This window comes from Drosophila virilis, unplaced genomic scaffold (genome assembly GCF_030788295.1).
Source record: "Drosophila virilis strain 15010-1051.87 unplaced genomic scaffold, Dvir_AGI_RSII-ME tig00001479, whole genome shotgun sequence".
In the NCBI taxonomy this organism is placed as follows: domain Eukaryota; kingdom Metazoa; phylum Arthropoda; class Insecta; order Diptera; family Drosophilidae; genus Drosophila; species Drosophila virilis.
The window spans coordinates 239,468-256,607 of record NW_027212837.1 but is presented as its reverse complement, the minus strand read 5'-3'; the positions used below and the strand labels follow the sequence as shown (position 1 = coordinate 256,607).

The 17,140-nt window shown below is 37.9% G+C and overlaps 1 protein-coding gene across 9 annotated transcripts in view; it reads right to left on the bottom strand.

Annotated features, from left to right (window-relative positions):
- AlkB (alpha-ketoglutarate-dependent dioxygenase AlkB) overlaps nucleotides 1-16,878 on the bottom strand; it is a 54,640-nt gene extending 37,762 nt beyond the window's left edge. The window contains exons 1-3 of one of the 9 annotated variants that reach the window (XR_004302812.2): nucleotides 16,242-16,461; nucleotides 9,166-9,245; nucleotides 1,930-3,620 (exon numbers count right to left, since the gene is read on the bottom strand). Coding sequence is in view for 3 of the 9 variants with exons in the window: in XM_032433187.2 (XP_032289078.1) it covers nucleotides 7,204-7,283; nucleotides 9,166-9,245; nucleotides 16,242-16,276 (195 nt within the window). In the remaining 6 variants the exon portion in view is untranslated. Of the gene's footprint in view, nucleotides 1-1,929; nucleotides 3,621-6,739; nucleotides 7,284-9,165; nucleotides 9,246-16,241 lie in introns of those variants that run through there. The other 8 variants (XM_032433187.2, XM_032433186.2, XM_070210868.1 and 5 more) reach the window with 8 other exon arrangements.
- Between the last annotated feature and the right edge of the window lie 262 nt (nucleotides 16,879-17,140).

Below are 17,140 nucleotides of genomic sequence, written 5' to 3'. Positions count from 1 at the left end.
ACGTATTTTCCATATAAACCTACAAGTTCTGGCAGACATTGATCGAGTCACATACAGTTTTGTTAAGTAATTGTTCCAAAATGAAAAACATCGCACAAATCAATTTTTAAGTTTCGTTTCCCCACGCGCTTCTTTAAAAAAAGACCACAAATTTTCAATAGGGTTTAAGTCTGGCTTCTGGGCGGGGGTATCAATGAGTTTGCTGCAATTGTACAGCAGCCAAGTCCTGCACAGAAACGATTGCAATTTGGGGTCGTTCCTGATAAGGCTTGTACCTCTGTTTATTGGGGTTTTGTGGGAAAACCAAACTTGATTGACAATTCAGTCTTTAGAATGTCCAAACAAAACTCTTTCGTCACCACATCATTGAAAATGCGAAGCTCACCAACACCTTTCGACGTTATGCAGCCCCACACCATTACAGAGAGATTGCCAAACTTAACTGTGAGTATTTTTCTTTCTCTTTTTTTTCGTCCAGTAAGGCATAATGAGAAGAATCCGATTTATTTTTATTTAACAAAAACTTAAATGACCTAAATGAGGAATTAATTTTGATTAAAATAAAAATAATTCCAACTCGACTTTCTGCACGGGTAACAAATCGTCAGTTTTTCGAAAAATCGCGAACAAGATCACATATGTACCCTGCTTCTTGTGCACACGCAGACCCATACAAACATTTATTTAGGTGATATGATATTAATGAGAGTACTGAGAGTATGTCTTCTCATTCGAGTGATCAGTTTTGTGAAATTATTAAAGCCTTTAACCCGCCCATGTGCAAAATTGCTATTTGTTGGTTAGAGTATGAAATCTTTTTAGGCCGGTGAGACACGCATATTTACATATCATATATATGTAAGAAAGACCCAGGGATGCAGAATCATTTCCAGATGATCTGGTTCTAGTAGTGGTGAGTAGAGAGATAAATGAAGTAGAAGCAGCAGCGAATGCAGCCATAAGGAACATGGTCAGCTGGATGCGTCGGGCTAGCAGGCCATCAGAGGCTATGCTTATACCAAGCTGCATTAGTATCGAGTCAAAGGCTTCCATCAAATATCTGGGGTCATATTAGACAACAGGCTTAGATTTCGACCTCACGTTGACTATATTAGCCAGAAAGCAGCCAAAATGCAGACGTATACTACCCAACGGTTCTGTTCCCCCACATGATAGTCTGTTGCGGTTCATGTTGAAAGGAGACGACAACTGGAGAAATCCAGGGCAACGTAAAGAATTAGGCATCCACATGGATCTGAGAAGATGCGAAAAGAAGCTACGTAGAATGGAGACTGCCTAAAATAGGCAACCCATCCAACCCTGCGAGAAAAGTGGTGTCTGAGTGGGGGAATTGAGTTTGATTCGTGGGTTTTGACGGAGTCACACAGACACGCACAGACAAATGTTGTGAATGAGCAGATCATGGGCGCAGATCATGGGCGTGAGGTGCGCCACTCTATTTTATGATTTGAGCAAACCCGAACAAAACGAATTCGACTGTGGACGAGAAATCAAAAATGCATGGCCTCATGCGTTTGTACGAGTTGTCCTATCTATATGTTCTATAGTTAGTGGTGATACGCACCAAGCCTTCGTTACAAACATTCCAGCTCCTTTCTATACAGAAATACATGCGCATTTTACGCAGCGGAACTGTATTCAGATTTGGGATCAAAGCAATTATCGGTGGTGCAGTGTATTAATTTTCGCACTTTGTATAAGTTAATTCCAAGGTTTATTAAACGACGAAAAAATATAATTTTTATGGAAGCAAGACTTCCTTTATTTGATGTTAATTTGCAACTAAATAAACTTAAATCAATTCTAGCCCTAGTAACCTGTGGCTTAGCGGCAGCGGCGTTGGCAGCGGTGTCGCTGCTGATGTTGTTGGCCCGTTGTCATTTGTCAAAAATTTGACTTTTTCTGAAATGTGTGAGAAATGTGTTCAGTGAGGCTATAAAAGTGCTCACATCTCTGATAAATGATTTGATGAGTCCCAAATTATTCGAGTTGGTTTTTGGTTTGTTCCCACCTTCAATATCTTATCGAGACCGATCATTTTATCAAATGTCGAGACAATTCAACAGAAAAATTATGCTGCGTAGAACATGGGTAAAAACATTTTTCTGAGTTTCGGGCATAGTGAACTTGCGTGATTTTATTCTACCTCTTGGGCTAAGTTCAGTGCTGAAGGCGAATTGGCTGGATGTGCAGCGAAGTGGACATCGGTGAGGTTTTTTTAGGAACTGAGACGCGAATTCGAAAAGCATTAACTGTACATTTTTTTTACACATAACCATAGCAATATTGACTTGGTCAACTGGGTTAGTTTGCTCGACTTCGTTAAAATATTGAGAGAAAAATGAGATGTCCGTGCCTTAGCGTACCGGTTTTTAGCTCGATAATTGAATTGGCTGCTTTTCGCTGTATGTAAAGTCTAAGTCAAATCTGCACTAAGGGAAGCATGTACCGCCTATGTTGGGCCTCTGATCTAGCTTCTTATAATTATCATTGCCTGGTAATGGCGATAGCTGCAATTAAATGGTTCAGCCTTTTATAGGCGGCGGTAGTTGCCTGGCGCCATGATTCGTATTTTCCATATAAGCCTACAAATTCTGGCAGACATTGATCGAGTCACATACAGTTCTGTTAAGTAATTGTTCCAAAATGAAAAATATCCCACAAATTAATTTTTAAGTTTCGTTTCCCCACGTGCTTTCGAAAAATCGCGAACAAGATCACATATGTACCCTGCTTCTTGTGCACACGCACACCCATACAAACATTTATTTAGGTGATATGATATTAATGAGAGTACTGAGAGTATGTCTTCTCATCCGCCCATGTGCAAAATTGCTATTTGTTGGTTAGAGTATGAAATCTTTTTAGGCCGGTGAGACACGCATATTTACATAACATATAAATGTACGAAAGCCCCAGGGATGCAGAATCATTTGCAGATGATCTGGTTCTAGTAGTGGTGAGCAGAGAGATAAAAGAAGTAGAGGCAGCAGCGAATGCAGCCATAAGGAACATGGTCAGCTGGATGCGTCGGGCTAGCAGGCCAACAGAGACTATGCTTATAACAAGCTGCATTAATATCGAGTCAAGGGCTTCCATCAAATATCTGGGGGTCATATTAGACAACAGGCTTAGATTTCGAACTCACGTTGACTATATTAGCCTGAAAGCAGCCAAAAGGCAGACGTATACTACCCAACGGTTTTGTTCCCTCACATGATGGACTGGCGCAGTTCATGTTGAAAGGAGACGACAACTGGATATATCTAAGCCAACGTAAAGAATTAGGCATCCAAAGAGATCTAAGAAGATGCGAAAAGAAGTTACGTAGAATGGAGACTGCCTAAAATAGGCAACCTATCCAACCCTGCGAGAAAATTTTCGCACTTTGTATAAGTTAATTCCAAGGTTTATTAAACAATGAAAAATATATAATTTTTATGGAAGCAAGACTTCCTTTATTTGATGTTAATTTGCAATTAAATAAACTTAAATCAATTCTAGCCCTAGTAACCTGTGGCTTAGCGGCAGCGGCGTTGGCAGCGGCGTCGCTGCTGATGTTGTTGGCCCGTTGTCATTTGTCAAAAATTTGACTTTTTCTGAAATGTGTGAGAAATGTGTTCAGTGAGGCTATAAAAGTGCTCACATCTCTGATAAATGATTCGACGAGTCCCAAATTATTCGAGTTGGTTTTTAGAGGTTGTTTGCTTGGTTTGTTCCCACCTTCAATATCTTATCGAGACCGATCATTTTATCAAATGTCGAGACAATTCAACAAAAAAATTATGCTGCGTAGAACATGGGTAAAAACATTTTTCTGATTTTCGGGCATAGAGACCTTGCGTGATTTTATTCTACCTCTTGGGCTAAGTTCAGTGCTGAAGGCAAATTGGCTGGATGTGCAGCGAAGTGGACATCGGTGAGGTTTTTTTTAGGAACTGAGACGCGAATTCGAAAAGCATTAACTGTACATTTTTTTTTACACATAACCATAGCAAAAATGACATCCTATAACATGTTGACTTGGTCAACTGGGCTAGTTTGCTCGACTTCGTTATAATATTGAGAGAAAAAATGAGATGTCCGTGCCTTAGCGTACCGGTTTTAAGCTCGATAACGTGAATTGACTGCTTTTCGCAATACGTAAAGTCTAATCTCAAATCTGTACAAAAGGAAGCATGTCCCGCGTATGTTGGGACTCTGATCTAGCTTCTTATAATTATCATTGCCTGGTAATGGCGATAGCTGCCATTAAATGGTTCAGCCTTTTGTAGGCGGCAGTAGTTGCCTGGCTTCATCATACGGTTCCATATAAACCTACAAATTCTGGCAGACATTGACCGAGTCACATACAGTTTTGTTAAGTAATTGTTCCAAAATGAAAAACATCCCACGCGCTTCTTTAAGAAAGACAACAAATTTTCAATAGGGTTTAAGTCTGGCTTCTGGGCGGGGGTATCAATGAGTTTGCTGCAAGTGTAAAGCAGCCAAGTGCTGCACAGAAACGATTTCAGTTTGGGGTCGTTCCTGATAAAGCTTGTACCTCTGCTTATTGGGGTTTTGTGGGGAAACCAAAATTGATTGCACTGCTTGACAATTCAGTCCAAGCATAACTCTTTCGTCACCACATCCTTGAAAATGCGCAGCTCACCAACACCTTTCGACGTTATGCAGCCCCACACCATTACAGAACGCATGCCAAACTTTACTGTGGGTATTTTTCATTCTCCAATCTCTGCTTGGTCCGTCATGGTAGTATACCACTATTTTTTTCTCGTCGCAAAAAATAACGTTATCCCAGTACTCCGCGGACTTGTTGACACTGGCAATAGAAAAATTAAACCGCCACTGAATATTTACTACATACAGTAATGGCTTCTTTTTAGCTATCAGGTTTGTCAAAAATATCTGGGAATTCTTTGACTTTAACTTTAAGATGAAACAATTTTCTTGCGTATTTATTTATCGCGATTTTACTTATAGCTTTTAAAACTGTTAAAGGTCCCTAGTTCAGACAAAACAAATATCAAAATAATAGAAACATAAAAAGTTGATACAAGTGAACCCCATGAGTGCTTGTGATTATTTGTTGTGCCCGAAGAAAGTAAGACTGCTGAGAGTGACAGCTGAACCTCGAGAGCCGAACGGTCAGAGCCGAACGGTCAGAATGAGGTTGCGTCTCGCTCAGCGCACAACGTCGTTGCGGGTGATGCTTTCTCTTAATATATGCTAGTTTTAAATCCTTACAGCCCAAATACATACATAAGTATATATGCATGTGCAGAGTGCGCCTGGCTCTCACTCATTGATTTGAGCACTTGTGTGCATCTCATTATCCCTGCACTCAAAAATCTCCGAATTCTACAAACATACATATGTATGTTTGTGTTGAGCGGATGTGCGTGCAAGAACATAATGCCTTTGTCGCGAACCAGACATTTTTTCGTCCAGCCAGGCATTATGAGAACAATCCGATTTATTTTTATTTAACAAAAACTTAAATTACCTAAATTAGGGATTAATTTTACTTAAAATAAAAAATACTTCCAACTCGAATTTCTGCACGGGTAACTAATCGTCAATATTTTGAAAAAATCCTGAACAAGATCACATATGTACCCTGCTTCTTGTGCACACGCACACCCATACAAACATTTATTTCGGTTATATGAAATTAATGAGAGTACTGAGAGTATGTCTTCTCATTCGAGTGAGCAGTTTTGTGAAACTATTGAAGCGTTTAGCCCGTCCATGTGCAAAATTGCTATTTGTTGGTTAGAGTATGAATTCTTTTTAGGCCGGTGAAACACGCATATTTACACAGCATATATATGTAAGAAAGCCCCAGGGATGCAGAATCATTTACAGATAATCTGGTTCTTGTAGTGGTGAGCAAAGGGATAAATGAAGTAGAAGCAGTAGCGAATGCAGCCATAAGGAACATGGTCAGCTGGATGCGTCGGGCTAGCAGGCTTATAACAAGCTGCATTAGTATCGAGTCAAAGGCTTCCATCAAATATCTGGGGGTCATATTAGACAACAGGATTAGATTTCGACCTCACGTTGAATATATTAGCCAGAAAGCAGCCATAATGCAGACGTATACTACCCAACGGTTTTATTCCCACACCTGATGGACTGTTGCGGTTCATGTTGAAAGGAGACGACAACTGGAGAAATCCAGGGCAACGTAAAGAATTAGGGATCCACAGGGATCTGAGAAGATGCGAAAAGAAGCTACGTAGAATGGAGACTGCCTAAAATAGGCAACCCATCCAACCCTGTGAGAAGAGTGGTGCGTGAGTGGGGGGAATGAGTTTGGTTCGTGGGTTTTGACGGAGTCACACAGACACGCACACACAAATGTTGTGAATGAGCTGATCATGGGCGCAGATCATGGGCGTGAGGTGCGCTACTCTATTTTATGTTTTGAGCGAACCCGAACAAAACGAAGTCGCCAATGGACGAGAAATCAAAAATGCATGGCCACATGCGTTTGTATTAGCTGTCCTATATATATGTTCTATAGTTAGTGGTGATACGCACCAAGCGTCTGTTACAAACATTCCAGCTCCTTTCTATACAGAAATACATGCGCAGTTTACGCAGCGGAACTGTATTCAGATTTGGGATCAAAGCAATTATCGATGGTGCAGTGTATTCATTTTCGCACTTTGTATAAGTTAATTGCAATATATATTAAATGATGAAAACAATATAATTTTTATGGAAGCAAGACTTCCTTTATTTGATATTAATTTGCAACTAAATAAACTTAAATCAATTCTAGCCCTAGTATCTTGTGGCTTAGCGGAAGAAGAATTGCCCAACGTGCCCACAATATCAGCAGCGAAGCCGCTGCCAACGCCCCTGCCGCTAAGCAACAGGTTACTAGGGCTAGAATTGATTTAAGTTTATTTAGTTGCAAATTAACATCAAATAAAGAAAGTATTGCTTACATAAAAATTATATTTTTATCATTGTTTAATATACTTTGGAATTAACTGGCGCCCGAGCAGGGACCGGGTCGTTAGCCGGTTTTACGCGAAAATAAAACCAGTGCAACTCTCGTCAATTAAATTCAACGATTGGTGAAATTCTCCAAAGGCAATTGCAACTTAATTGTTTAATTTTGCCCATCGGTGGTCAACGCATCTCGTAAGGCGCACCCGCAGGATACTCTCAACGAAGACTGGTCGCAGGATCCCCAGTAGATACCCAAATCCGGACCGGCAGGGGACGTTGCCACATCAGGAATAGTACTGTAAGTTAGAAATTAAGTGAAAAACATACAAACGAACAAACACCTAACACAAAAGTCAAATATAATTATAAGAAAAAGAAATGCAAAATATTGTAGATCAATAAGCAAGATAAAGAAGTGTAAAACGATAAACAAATATAAAGACTACGAATGTAGTATACATTTATTCCAACTTGGCGACTCCCAAGGGACCCTCCAAAGTAGAAGGAAGAAACCAGCCACTGGTTTTAAAAAGAAAACAAAAACGACCAAAAATTCAATCAAAATATATAGTACAAAAATTAACACCGGATTTAAATAATTTTCGCGAATATCTTAAAATATACAATAAGAAATATATCTTGATTATAGCTAATGAAAGCAATTTAGTCAGGCCCCCAATAGTATCAGATCAACCTCAGGTTGACATAACTTGAACAGACAGCAACAACGACATATCGACAGACAAAAATAACACATTTACAAAATAGAGGCATGGCGAATACCGCAGAGCAGATGATAGCAGCCATGGTTAGCCAGATTTTGGCACAACAATTGCCGACATTAGTAAAGCAGTTAGTGACGTAGACGACCAAACAATAACTGCCAACGACAATTTAAACCATAATACTTTGGCATATTACATACAGTGAGAAACAAAATCACTGGCAATGTTGACACGGCCCTCGAATCGCATAATGTTCCCCTAAATTGGAGCGCTATCTCCAAATGTGTCTCACGCTGCAATATGCAGACAAAAGAGATCTGGGAACATTAGAATATCAGATGACAATGTTAGTGCAAGGTAACAACCAAACAGTAGAAGAATTCTACCAGGTCGTTTACAACCACTTGTCGCTGATACTAAATAAAGTAGGCTGCATGAAATTAAATAGGGAATCCGAAACCCTTATGACAAAAATATACCGAGATAAAGCATTAGATACCTTTATTAAAGGTTTGAAAGGAGATTTACTACGGATTCTTGGAAGAAAGGAGCTAGCAGATCTACCTTCACCCCTTCACTATTGTTTTAAACTTGAGAATCAAAGCTATCGCACTAACATGGCTTTGAATAGAAATCAACAGACACATGCCAGAAACCCAAATAGAAATATACCACCACCTACACTGCCACCCCGAACAGCTCAGACTTCTTTCGCCCAAACTTTTAGGCCACCACCCAGTTACAGGCCCTAACTCCCGATCCATTTACCTTGGCCAACTAATACAAGCCATGGACCACCGACTTACAACAATAATGGCCCGATTCCACAGTACCCCAACCAAAGAACCTACCAGACACAACCACAACAGGTATGCGTACTCAATAGACCTTCTGCACCAAAACCCCAACCACGTCCTGTACCAACGGACGGTGACCAAAGCATATTCACGAGGATGATAAATTACATGTACAGACCAAATTTTGAGGTAGAGAAAAGACCTCCACCACCAACAAACGCCACGGACAAAAAACAAAGAAATTTCAACATACAAACAGGAGAACAGACAGACAGAAAACACTGACAACTCTGTGACCATGGAGGAATACGTACAATCAATGCTAAATTACAAACAGCAGACTGAATACGAGCAGCCATTAAACGAAAGAAGCAGATGACGGACAAAATACCCAATACGAACACTCAGACATTAAATTTTAAGGATAAAGATCTCCTCTCTCCCTTATATAGAATGTAAGATGGGGAGCGGAAAGTTACTCAAAATATTAATAGATACAGGATCAAATCGAAATTACGTCCAACCCAAATTCGTGTGCGAACTTATCACAAATGAAAAACCCTTCGAAGCCGTCACAGTCGGCGGAAGCATTAAAATTACACACCACAAGTTCGCTTATCTTTTCAATAGAACCGATATAAAAATAAAATTCTTACCCAACTTAAAATCGTTCGACGCCATATTAGGTAACGATAGTCTAATGGAACTAGATGCTGTGATACAAAGCAGCAAGAATCTACAAATAATCAAGAACGATATTAGCATACCCATTAAGCAGATAAAATAGAGGCGGTCAACACGCTAATACCAAAGACAATATAAACACTAAGATGAGTAACGCCATACAACAAAATGCTACTATGCAGCTTGATTTTTTTAAAATTGAGAACGAAAACGAAATCTGTAGCACATTGCGCTCTCACAGCCGAGAGAACGAAAAAGCTAAAAATAGAATGTGCTCTCAGCTTCGGCTCTATGAGGGCCGTGCAAGCAATTATGTTTGTATGCGTGTGAATATACATACATAACAGCATATTTGAATATGTTGTTATCCACTGCTCTGGCAAAGTCTTTGGCTGGCAAAGAAACAATTTTCTTAGTTTTTTTAGCGCAGATCACGACTTACCCAAAATTTCTGTTGATATATGAATGCATTTTGTGTACTGAGGTTGGCTCCGCAGAAAATATGTATTTTTAAGTCGATGCACACATTTATGTAATTTTATATATTTGAAATTATTGATTAAATTATTATTTGTTTTAAGTAATACAAAATAAATTAAGGAAATAAAAGTGCAAATTTGTTGTTTTTAAAGAAACATTTAATTCATTTTTATTTTATATTTTATTTTATTATTTTTGATGTTCGAATTATAAAGAACAAAGTACGCAGGGAACACCGCGAGGAGGCCATTATAATTATAATGGGATCATAACTAAATATGACCTTCGGGTCGACTTGAAATGTAATTGTATTTTTTAGTTTAATTTTGATTTAATTTAAAGAAATTATGTAAATAAATGCATCGACTTAGAAATACATATTTTCTGCGGAGCTAACCTCAGTACACAAAATGCATTCATATATCAACACAAATTTGGGATAGGTCATGATCTGCGCTAGAAAACTAACAAAATTAATTTCTTGCCAGCTAAAGCCAGAGCAGTTAATAACAACACATACATGCATACTTTATAGTTCTTATGCATGTATAATTCACGAATACAACGAAAGGTGCACGCAAGCTATTGGCTGAGACAAGAACTTTTCTCGAGCATACACTGTCCAAAAAGAAAAGTGAAATCAATCTATGCGTGCTATTTTCTTAAGAAAGTTATTGCGTAAGAAGCGCCTTGGGTAAAAATTATATAAGTTCTTAAATGTTCCTGTAAAATTAATCGTTAATATCTATGGTAATATATCATTTAAATAAAGCATGCATTTCATGGATAAAGCACAAGCACTTTGCGTCGATCGTAAGTTCTAAACTTTTTCGCTCAATGTACTTCGAAAACGAAGCGACAAAGCATCGACTAGCTTTGCTGTAGGCAGGCTGGCGACTAACTTCGTAGCTCGTGTCAGCATCAGCAAGCCGCGACTTCGGCATTCGTTCGTCTGGTCTTTGGAGAACAAACTACCAGTCGGCAGGCATGCCGTACGAAGCCTCAAAGGCCAGATGAAAGGCCAGGCCAGAAATTTTGCGTCGCATTCAAATGTATGGACGTTACTCATCTTTGTGTTTATATTGTCATTGGTAATACCACGGACAGAACATATGACAAACGAACAAAAAAATAGCCTCAATCAACTAGTTAAAATGCACCCACGCCTATTCGCCAATCCAGACGAAAAACTGATATACACAACCAATGTCAGAGCAGAAATTTAAACAAAAACCGACTGCCCCATATATTCAAAATTTTACCAATTTCCAATGTCTTTAAAAGACGAGACACAACCAATCCCGATCGCCATACAATTCACCTGTGTGGATTGTTCCGAAAAAATTAGATGCCCCCGGGCAAAAGAAATATCGGATGGTTATAGACTACAGGAAACTGAATAAAGAAACTACCGCAGACAAATACCCGAAATTAAATACCCCTTAAAAAGTCAGACATAGAAAAAACTGCCTTCTTTAACAACGGAAAATACGAGTTTGCACGACTCCCATTCGGTCTCAAGAATGCACCCTCAATTTTCCAGAGAGTTCTTGACGATATCCTTCGTAAGCATATTGGAAAAATATGCTTCATTTATATTGACGATATCATTATCTTTAGCAAAGATGATGAAACGCATGCGCAGCACCTTGCCGCCATATTCAGAACTCTACAACATGAAATGTCAGTTGGACAAATGCGAGTTTAAAAGCTGTGTAGAATTCCTGAGATTTGTCAGCTCAGACAAGGGGATAAAAATAATCCAAACAAAATTGAGACAATAAGGAAGTACCCACTTCCAAAAACACTCAATGATTTAAGAGGAGGTTTATGAAACACTTCGCTAAGTTGGCAAAGCCCCTTACCTCTCTTTTAAGAGGGGAAGATGGACGTGTGTCCAAAAACCAATCAGCTAAAAATCTCATTAGTCTCAACGAAGAAGCGATCGAAGCAGTCAATAAAATAAAAAACTCCCTAGTTTCGAATGAGATAATACTTCATTACCCGGACTTTAGCAAAGAATTTCATCTGACAACAGGGGCTGTCCTATCCCAGAACAAGCGACCCATTATTTTTCTCTCTAGAACTCTCTCTAAAACAGAGGAGAACTTCGCCACCAACGAAAAGGAAATGTTGGCAATAATTTGGACCCTAAAAGCCTTCAAGAATTACTTCTACGGCAAAGCAAGTGTAAAAATATACACCGACCATCAACTCTTGACCCACTCTTTTAGCAGTTGGATGGGCAACGCTAGGATAAAGAGGTGGAAAGCTTACCTAGAAGAGTTCGACTACGAACTCCTCTATAAGCCAGGTAGGGATAATATTGTAGCCGACGCGCTATCACGTATCCCTGTGATCAATAATATTGGATCAGTAGCCTCCACCCAGCACAGTGCAGACAGTTCAAGCCACAACTTAATTCCGAGCATAGAAGCTCCAATTAACGTATTCAAAAACCAGATATTTCTCAGTAGAGCCATCGAAACAAATTACGAATTCCATATCCCATTCCCAACATTTCACAGCCCTACGATTACTTGACCAAATTTCTCAACACGACCTTACGCAAATAAGAAAGATTCTAATTCCCAAAAATTAAGCAACGAATAAAAAAATTAGTAAAACAGTGTCAGGTTTGTAAAGAACACGTAAGAGGTTCTAGTCGGGAGCTCACGACTAGGGAATACCCTGAACCTTCTTATTCCAACAACATGCTGTCGATTCTACTCAACAGCCACACCAGCAAAAAAAAAAATACTTTCCTCGGTAGAGTTCGAACTCGCGACAGACCGCACCACTTGCTATGTCTCTACTCAGCAGCCATACCAATAATCAAGTACTTATGATACAAAAAAGGAACTAAAATAATAATTTACCATGCTGTTAGAATGCGAAGCAGACGCGCATGAATGTGTGTGTAGATGTATACAGAAATAGTTAAAGCTGCTGCCCCATTTTTTTTTCTTAACCGACCCGTATGAAATTTTCTACAGTATATCTTATTATACCATAGAATATTTGTGTATTCTGAAAACGTCAATTGCATTTAAATTGTGGCTTCAATTGGTTGGCAATACAAATTGAGTTATTATTATTGATTTATAGCTCTAGGGTGGTAGCGTGTAGGTGAAAGTGAAAGGTACTTGACATATATATTATATTATAGAAGCAACATATCATGTTTGGCGACTCTAGCTCTTATTATTTACCCAATTTGCTCAAAAAACAGGATGTTGATATCGATTTTTTTCGATTACTTGGAAACGGAGTAAGTTATCGATTATCAGAAACAAACTCGATCTGCGCAGGCACTAGGAGCACCTACATCTAAAATCTCTAGCTCTTATAGGTTCTGAGATCCTTGCGTTCATACATCCGGTCGGATGGACGGACAGACCGACGGATATGGCTAGATCGACTTTGCTATTGATGCTGATCAAGAATATATATACTTTATGGGGTCGGAGTTCCATCCTGTTACATACATTTGCATTTCGCACAAATACAATATACGCTTTTTACCCATTTTCAATGGGTTCAGGGTATAAAAATACGTTAGGCATAATTCCCGAATACCCAGGACATACAGTCCATATCGGCATATATATGACAGAAAAAATGTAGTACTAACGGCATTAGAAAAATTTTCGAAATTAGCTCAGGGGCAATAGAAGACATTAAAAAAACACTTTATGAAATCCTTTTTTATTTTGGCGTACCTAAAGCAGTTGTAATAGATAACGAAAAATGAATTCAGCCTCAATCACTTTTATGATGCAGGATCAATTAAATATAGAAGTTTTTAAAAAACCACCCTACGAAAGCGCAGTAAATGGTCAGGTAGAATGATTTTATTGAACACAATCGGATATTATGAGATGCAAGAAAAGAAAACAGGAATACGGAACATTCGAAGAACTACTTAACAAATCAATAAACGACTACAACTGCACAATACACTCGACAACTAACAAGTGACCATTAAACATATTCTTCGGCAGAAACGTGACAACAGACCCTGACCAATACGAAAAAGCTAGGAAGAACATTGACAGACTCGAACAGAAACAATCGACTGACATGCAGAATCATAACAAAAAACGTAACGACATACGAACTTATACGGCAGGTCAAGCAATATTCGTCAAAGTCAACACCAGATTAGATACCAAACTGTCACCCAGATACAAAAAGGAAATAGTTAAAGAAACTAGAAACACAACCGTACTAGCAAAAACTAATACAAATAATACATAAAATCAATATAAACAAGAGGTTCTAGTCGGGAGCTGCCGACTTGGGGAAACCCTGAACCCTCTTCATCCAACATCAAATGCATATATATTCTATTTTAGAAGCTATATGTCAAGTTTGGTGACTCTAGCTTTTATTATTTATGTGATGAGATAGAATTTGCAGATGTTTTTGTTTTGTTTTCTGTTTTTTATTGTAAAAATTTCAAATTTAGAAGAAATAGAATTTAAAAATGCTATAATAAGGCCACTATTAAAAAACAGCAATATAATAATTTAGAATTTAACGAACTGTTTCATTGTAATAAAACAATCAATGGCATAATTAACAATTGTAAAAGATACCATAACATTAAAGTTTTTAACAAATCAAAAATTGTAAACTAGAACACTGATAATTGTATACCTAAGTTAGTTAGTGGAGAGCAAGCGCTTTGCAGCTTTGGCAATGCAGATCATATCCCAGAGATCGTGGAAATCGACGATGGACTTATACTAGTGAACGACTTCAACGGCACTATTAGATGGCAATAAGAGGAGAAATGCGTGCGAGGCACCTACATGATTAACTTCTGGAACGAAGCCTTATTCATCAACAAACAAGAGTTCAGCAACTTAGCGGTCACAGTCATGACCCCAGGAAATCCCACAATACAAATAACCCCAATAGAAAACAAAAGTATTAAGATTCTTCTTCTGGAATCATTAGAAGAATTGCACATCAGCAATATAAACAAGAGGTTCTAGTCGGGAGCTTCCGACTAGGGGATATCCTGAACTCCCTACTTCCAACATCAAATGCATATATATCTTCTATTTTAGAAGCTATATGTCAAGTTTGGTGAGTCTAGCTCTTATTATTTAACAAAATTGCCCTAAAAACAGGATATCGATATCCATTTTTATCGATTGCTTGAAAACGGAGTAAGTTATTAAACTTGATCTGCGCTGGCACTAGGAGCCTACATCGAAGATTTCAAGTGTCTAGCTCTTTTAGGTTCAGAGATCCTTGCGTTCATACATACGGACGGACGGGCGGACATGGCTAGATCGACTCGGCTATTGGTGCTGATCAAGAATATATACTTTATGGGGTCGGAGATGCTTCCTTCTGCCTGTAACATACATTTGGATTTTGCACTAATACAATATACCCTTATACCCATTTTTAATGGGTTCAGGGTGTAAAATCATGCTGCAGAATATCACATTGTTTTATGACGTTACTCATCTTATTGTTTATATTGTCATTGATCAAAATGTGTGTTGTTAGTCAAAATACAGTTTGTCTTGTAATTCGTTGCCAAATAAAAAACATCACACAAATTCATTTTTACTTTACCGACTTAAACTATTTTCCCTTAACTTTTTTTTGCAAAATTATTATTCTTAGTATTTTTCATAAATACAAGGCACAAAATAAAATTCAAAACAAAAAGTACCACTACCACTAGGGGAAATTTGCTAAGGAATTTTACAATATTATAAACTGCGCTGAAAAAGAAAAAGAGTTTGGAATAGCAGCAGAAAAGCAGACCAACGGAGACTCACTAGATGCGATAGTTCAATGATGCGCATTTTCTTAAGAATGAATTGTCAAGGAGCCCAATAAAGTTTGGTTTTGTAGGTTCCCCAAAACCCCAATAAACAGTGGTACAACCTCAAACACATATCGTTTCTGCGTACAATTTGACAAAGTTACTAACACCCACGCCCAGAGTCCATACATAAACCCTCTTGGAAATTTGTGGGCATTCTTAAAGAAGCGAGTGGGGAAACGGAGCGCAACTAACAAAAATACTTTGATCAAGGCCATTCAAGGAGAATAGATACATATTCCCGAAATGTATGACCTGGATAACCTTATTCAGTCAATGTCTCGTCGTCTGCGGGCTTTAATGGACGTTTATGGCCAAAATACCAAATGTTGGTACTACTAATTGCAATAGTTTCCTAGTCATACATACATATATACAATAATAGTTGGATAATTGACAGAGCAATATTTGCCGAATTTTTGTTTTGCATGTGTATTTTACTCTTGGTTTTTGAATTTTCGAATTTTTGTGCCTCATATGAAGAATTCTTAGAATAATAAGATGCAAAAATAAAATTAAGAAAAATTAGGAAAAGTGGGCAGTCTAAGATTAAAAATGAAATGTGTGATGTTTTTCATATTGCAAACAGTTACTTGACAAACTGTATACATACATATTCATGTACATATGTACCGACCAATGAATACAATTTATGTACATTCCTACATACATATATACATGTGGACATGATACACAATTCATTTATCTACTTACATTACACCAACTGTAAGCGGAATTGTTTGCTTCATAAATGTCGAAGTCAATTACATCTTGAAGGTCAGGCAATTGACCTTTTTTTTTATAATGCTTAAAAGATTGTTTAAACATTTTACAAAATATTTGAAGAACTAAGATCTTCAGCCGTGTAGCTGGTTGTTTTTAAGGATGTGCGTCAAATTAGCGGCGGTGACTTAGCGTCGAATTTTGGTACTTGTTATCGGAAAAGTATCGGTCACTTTCAAATGCATTTATTTGTTTTTAAGCACGAAACCAAATAAATTGAAATGCCAAAATGCAAAAAATTTAATTATTTACTATCTACATTCATTTATTTTTGAATTTGAATTTATACCAATCTTGAAAAAATTATAAGAATCGATCAGCACGTTTTTAAGATATTTGTACTACAGTGCAGCAACCTCGTTGCTAGCCCCATACAAAATGACCGTAAAATATCACCTTTGCACTTAAACCTTAATATCTTTTCCCAGGGATAATGACCCTCAATGCACGGTATACCAACTTGAAGATACATGCTTAAGGAAGCTTTACGCATTAATTCTAAACAAATCGATCAGCCAGTTTTTTAGAAAAATAACAATATGTAAACACACCTCATGTTGTTCATTCAAAAGGCCTATCGAGCTACTAGCTCCAACGGGAACCGAACCACTGCTCGGAATCAGCGTTGAACAATGTGATACATTATTGAGCGGGAACAAATTAATTCAAAATACTTGTATATGGAAAAGAAATGCAGTAATATATAAAATAATTGTCATATTACAATAAAACATCATCTTTGGTAAAATAGACTGCTGCAAAAGACGACAACTATGCATTTAAGTATTTATAGACGAATAGGTGGAAATATTTCAACCTTTATTATTCTA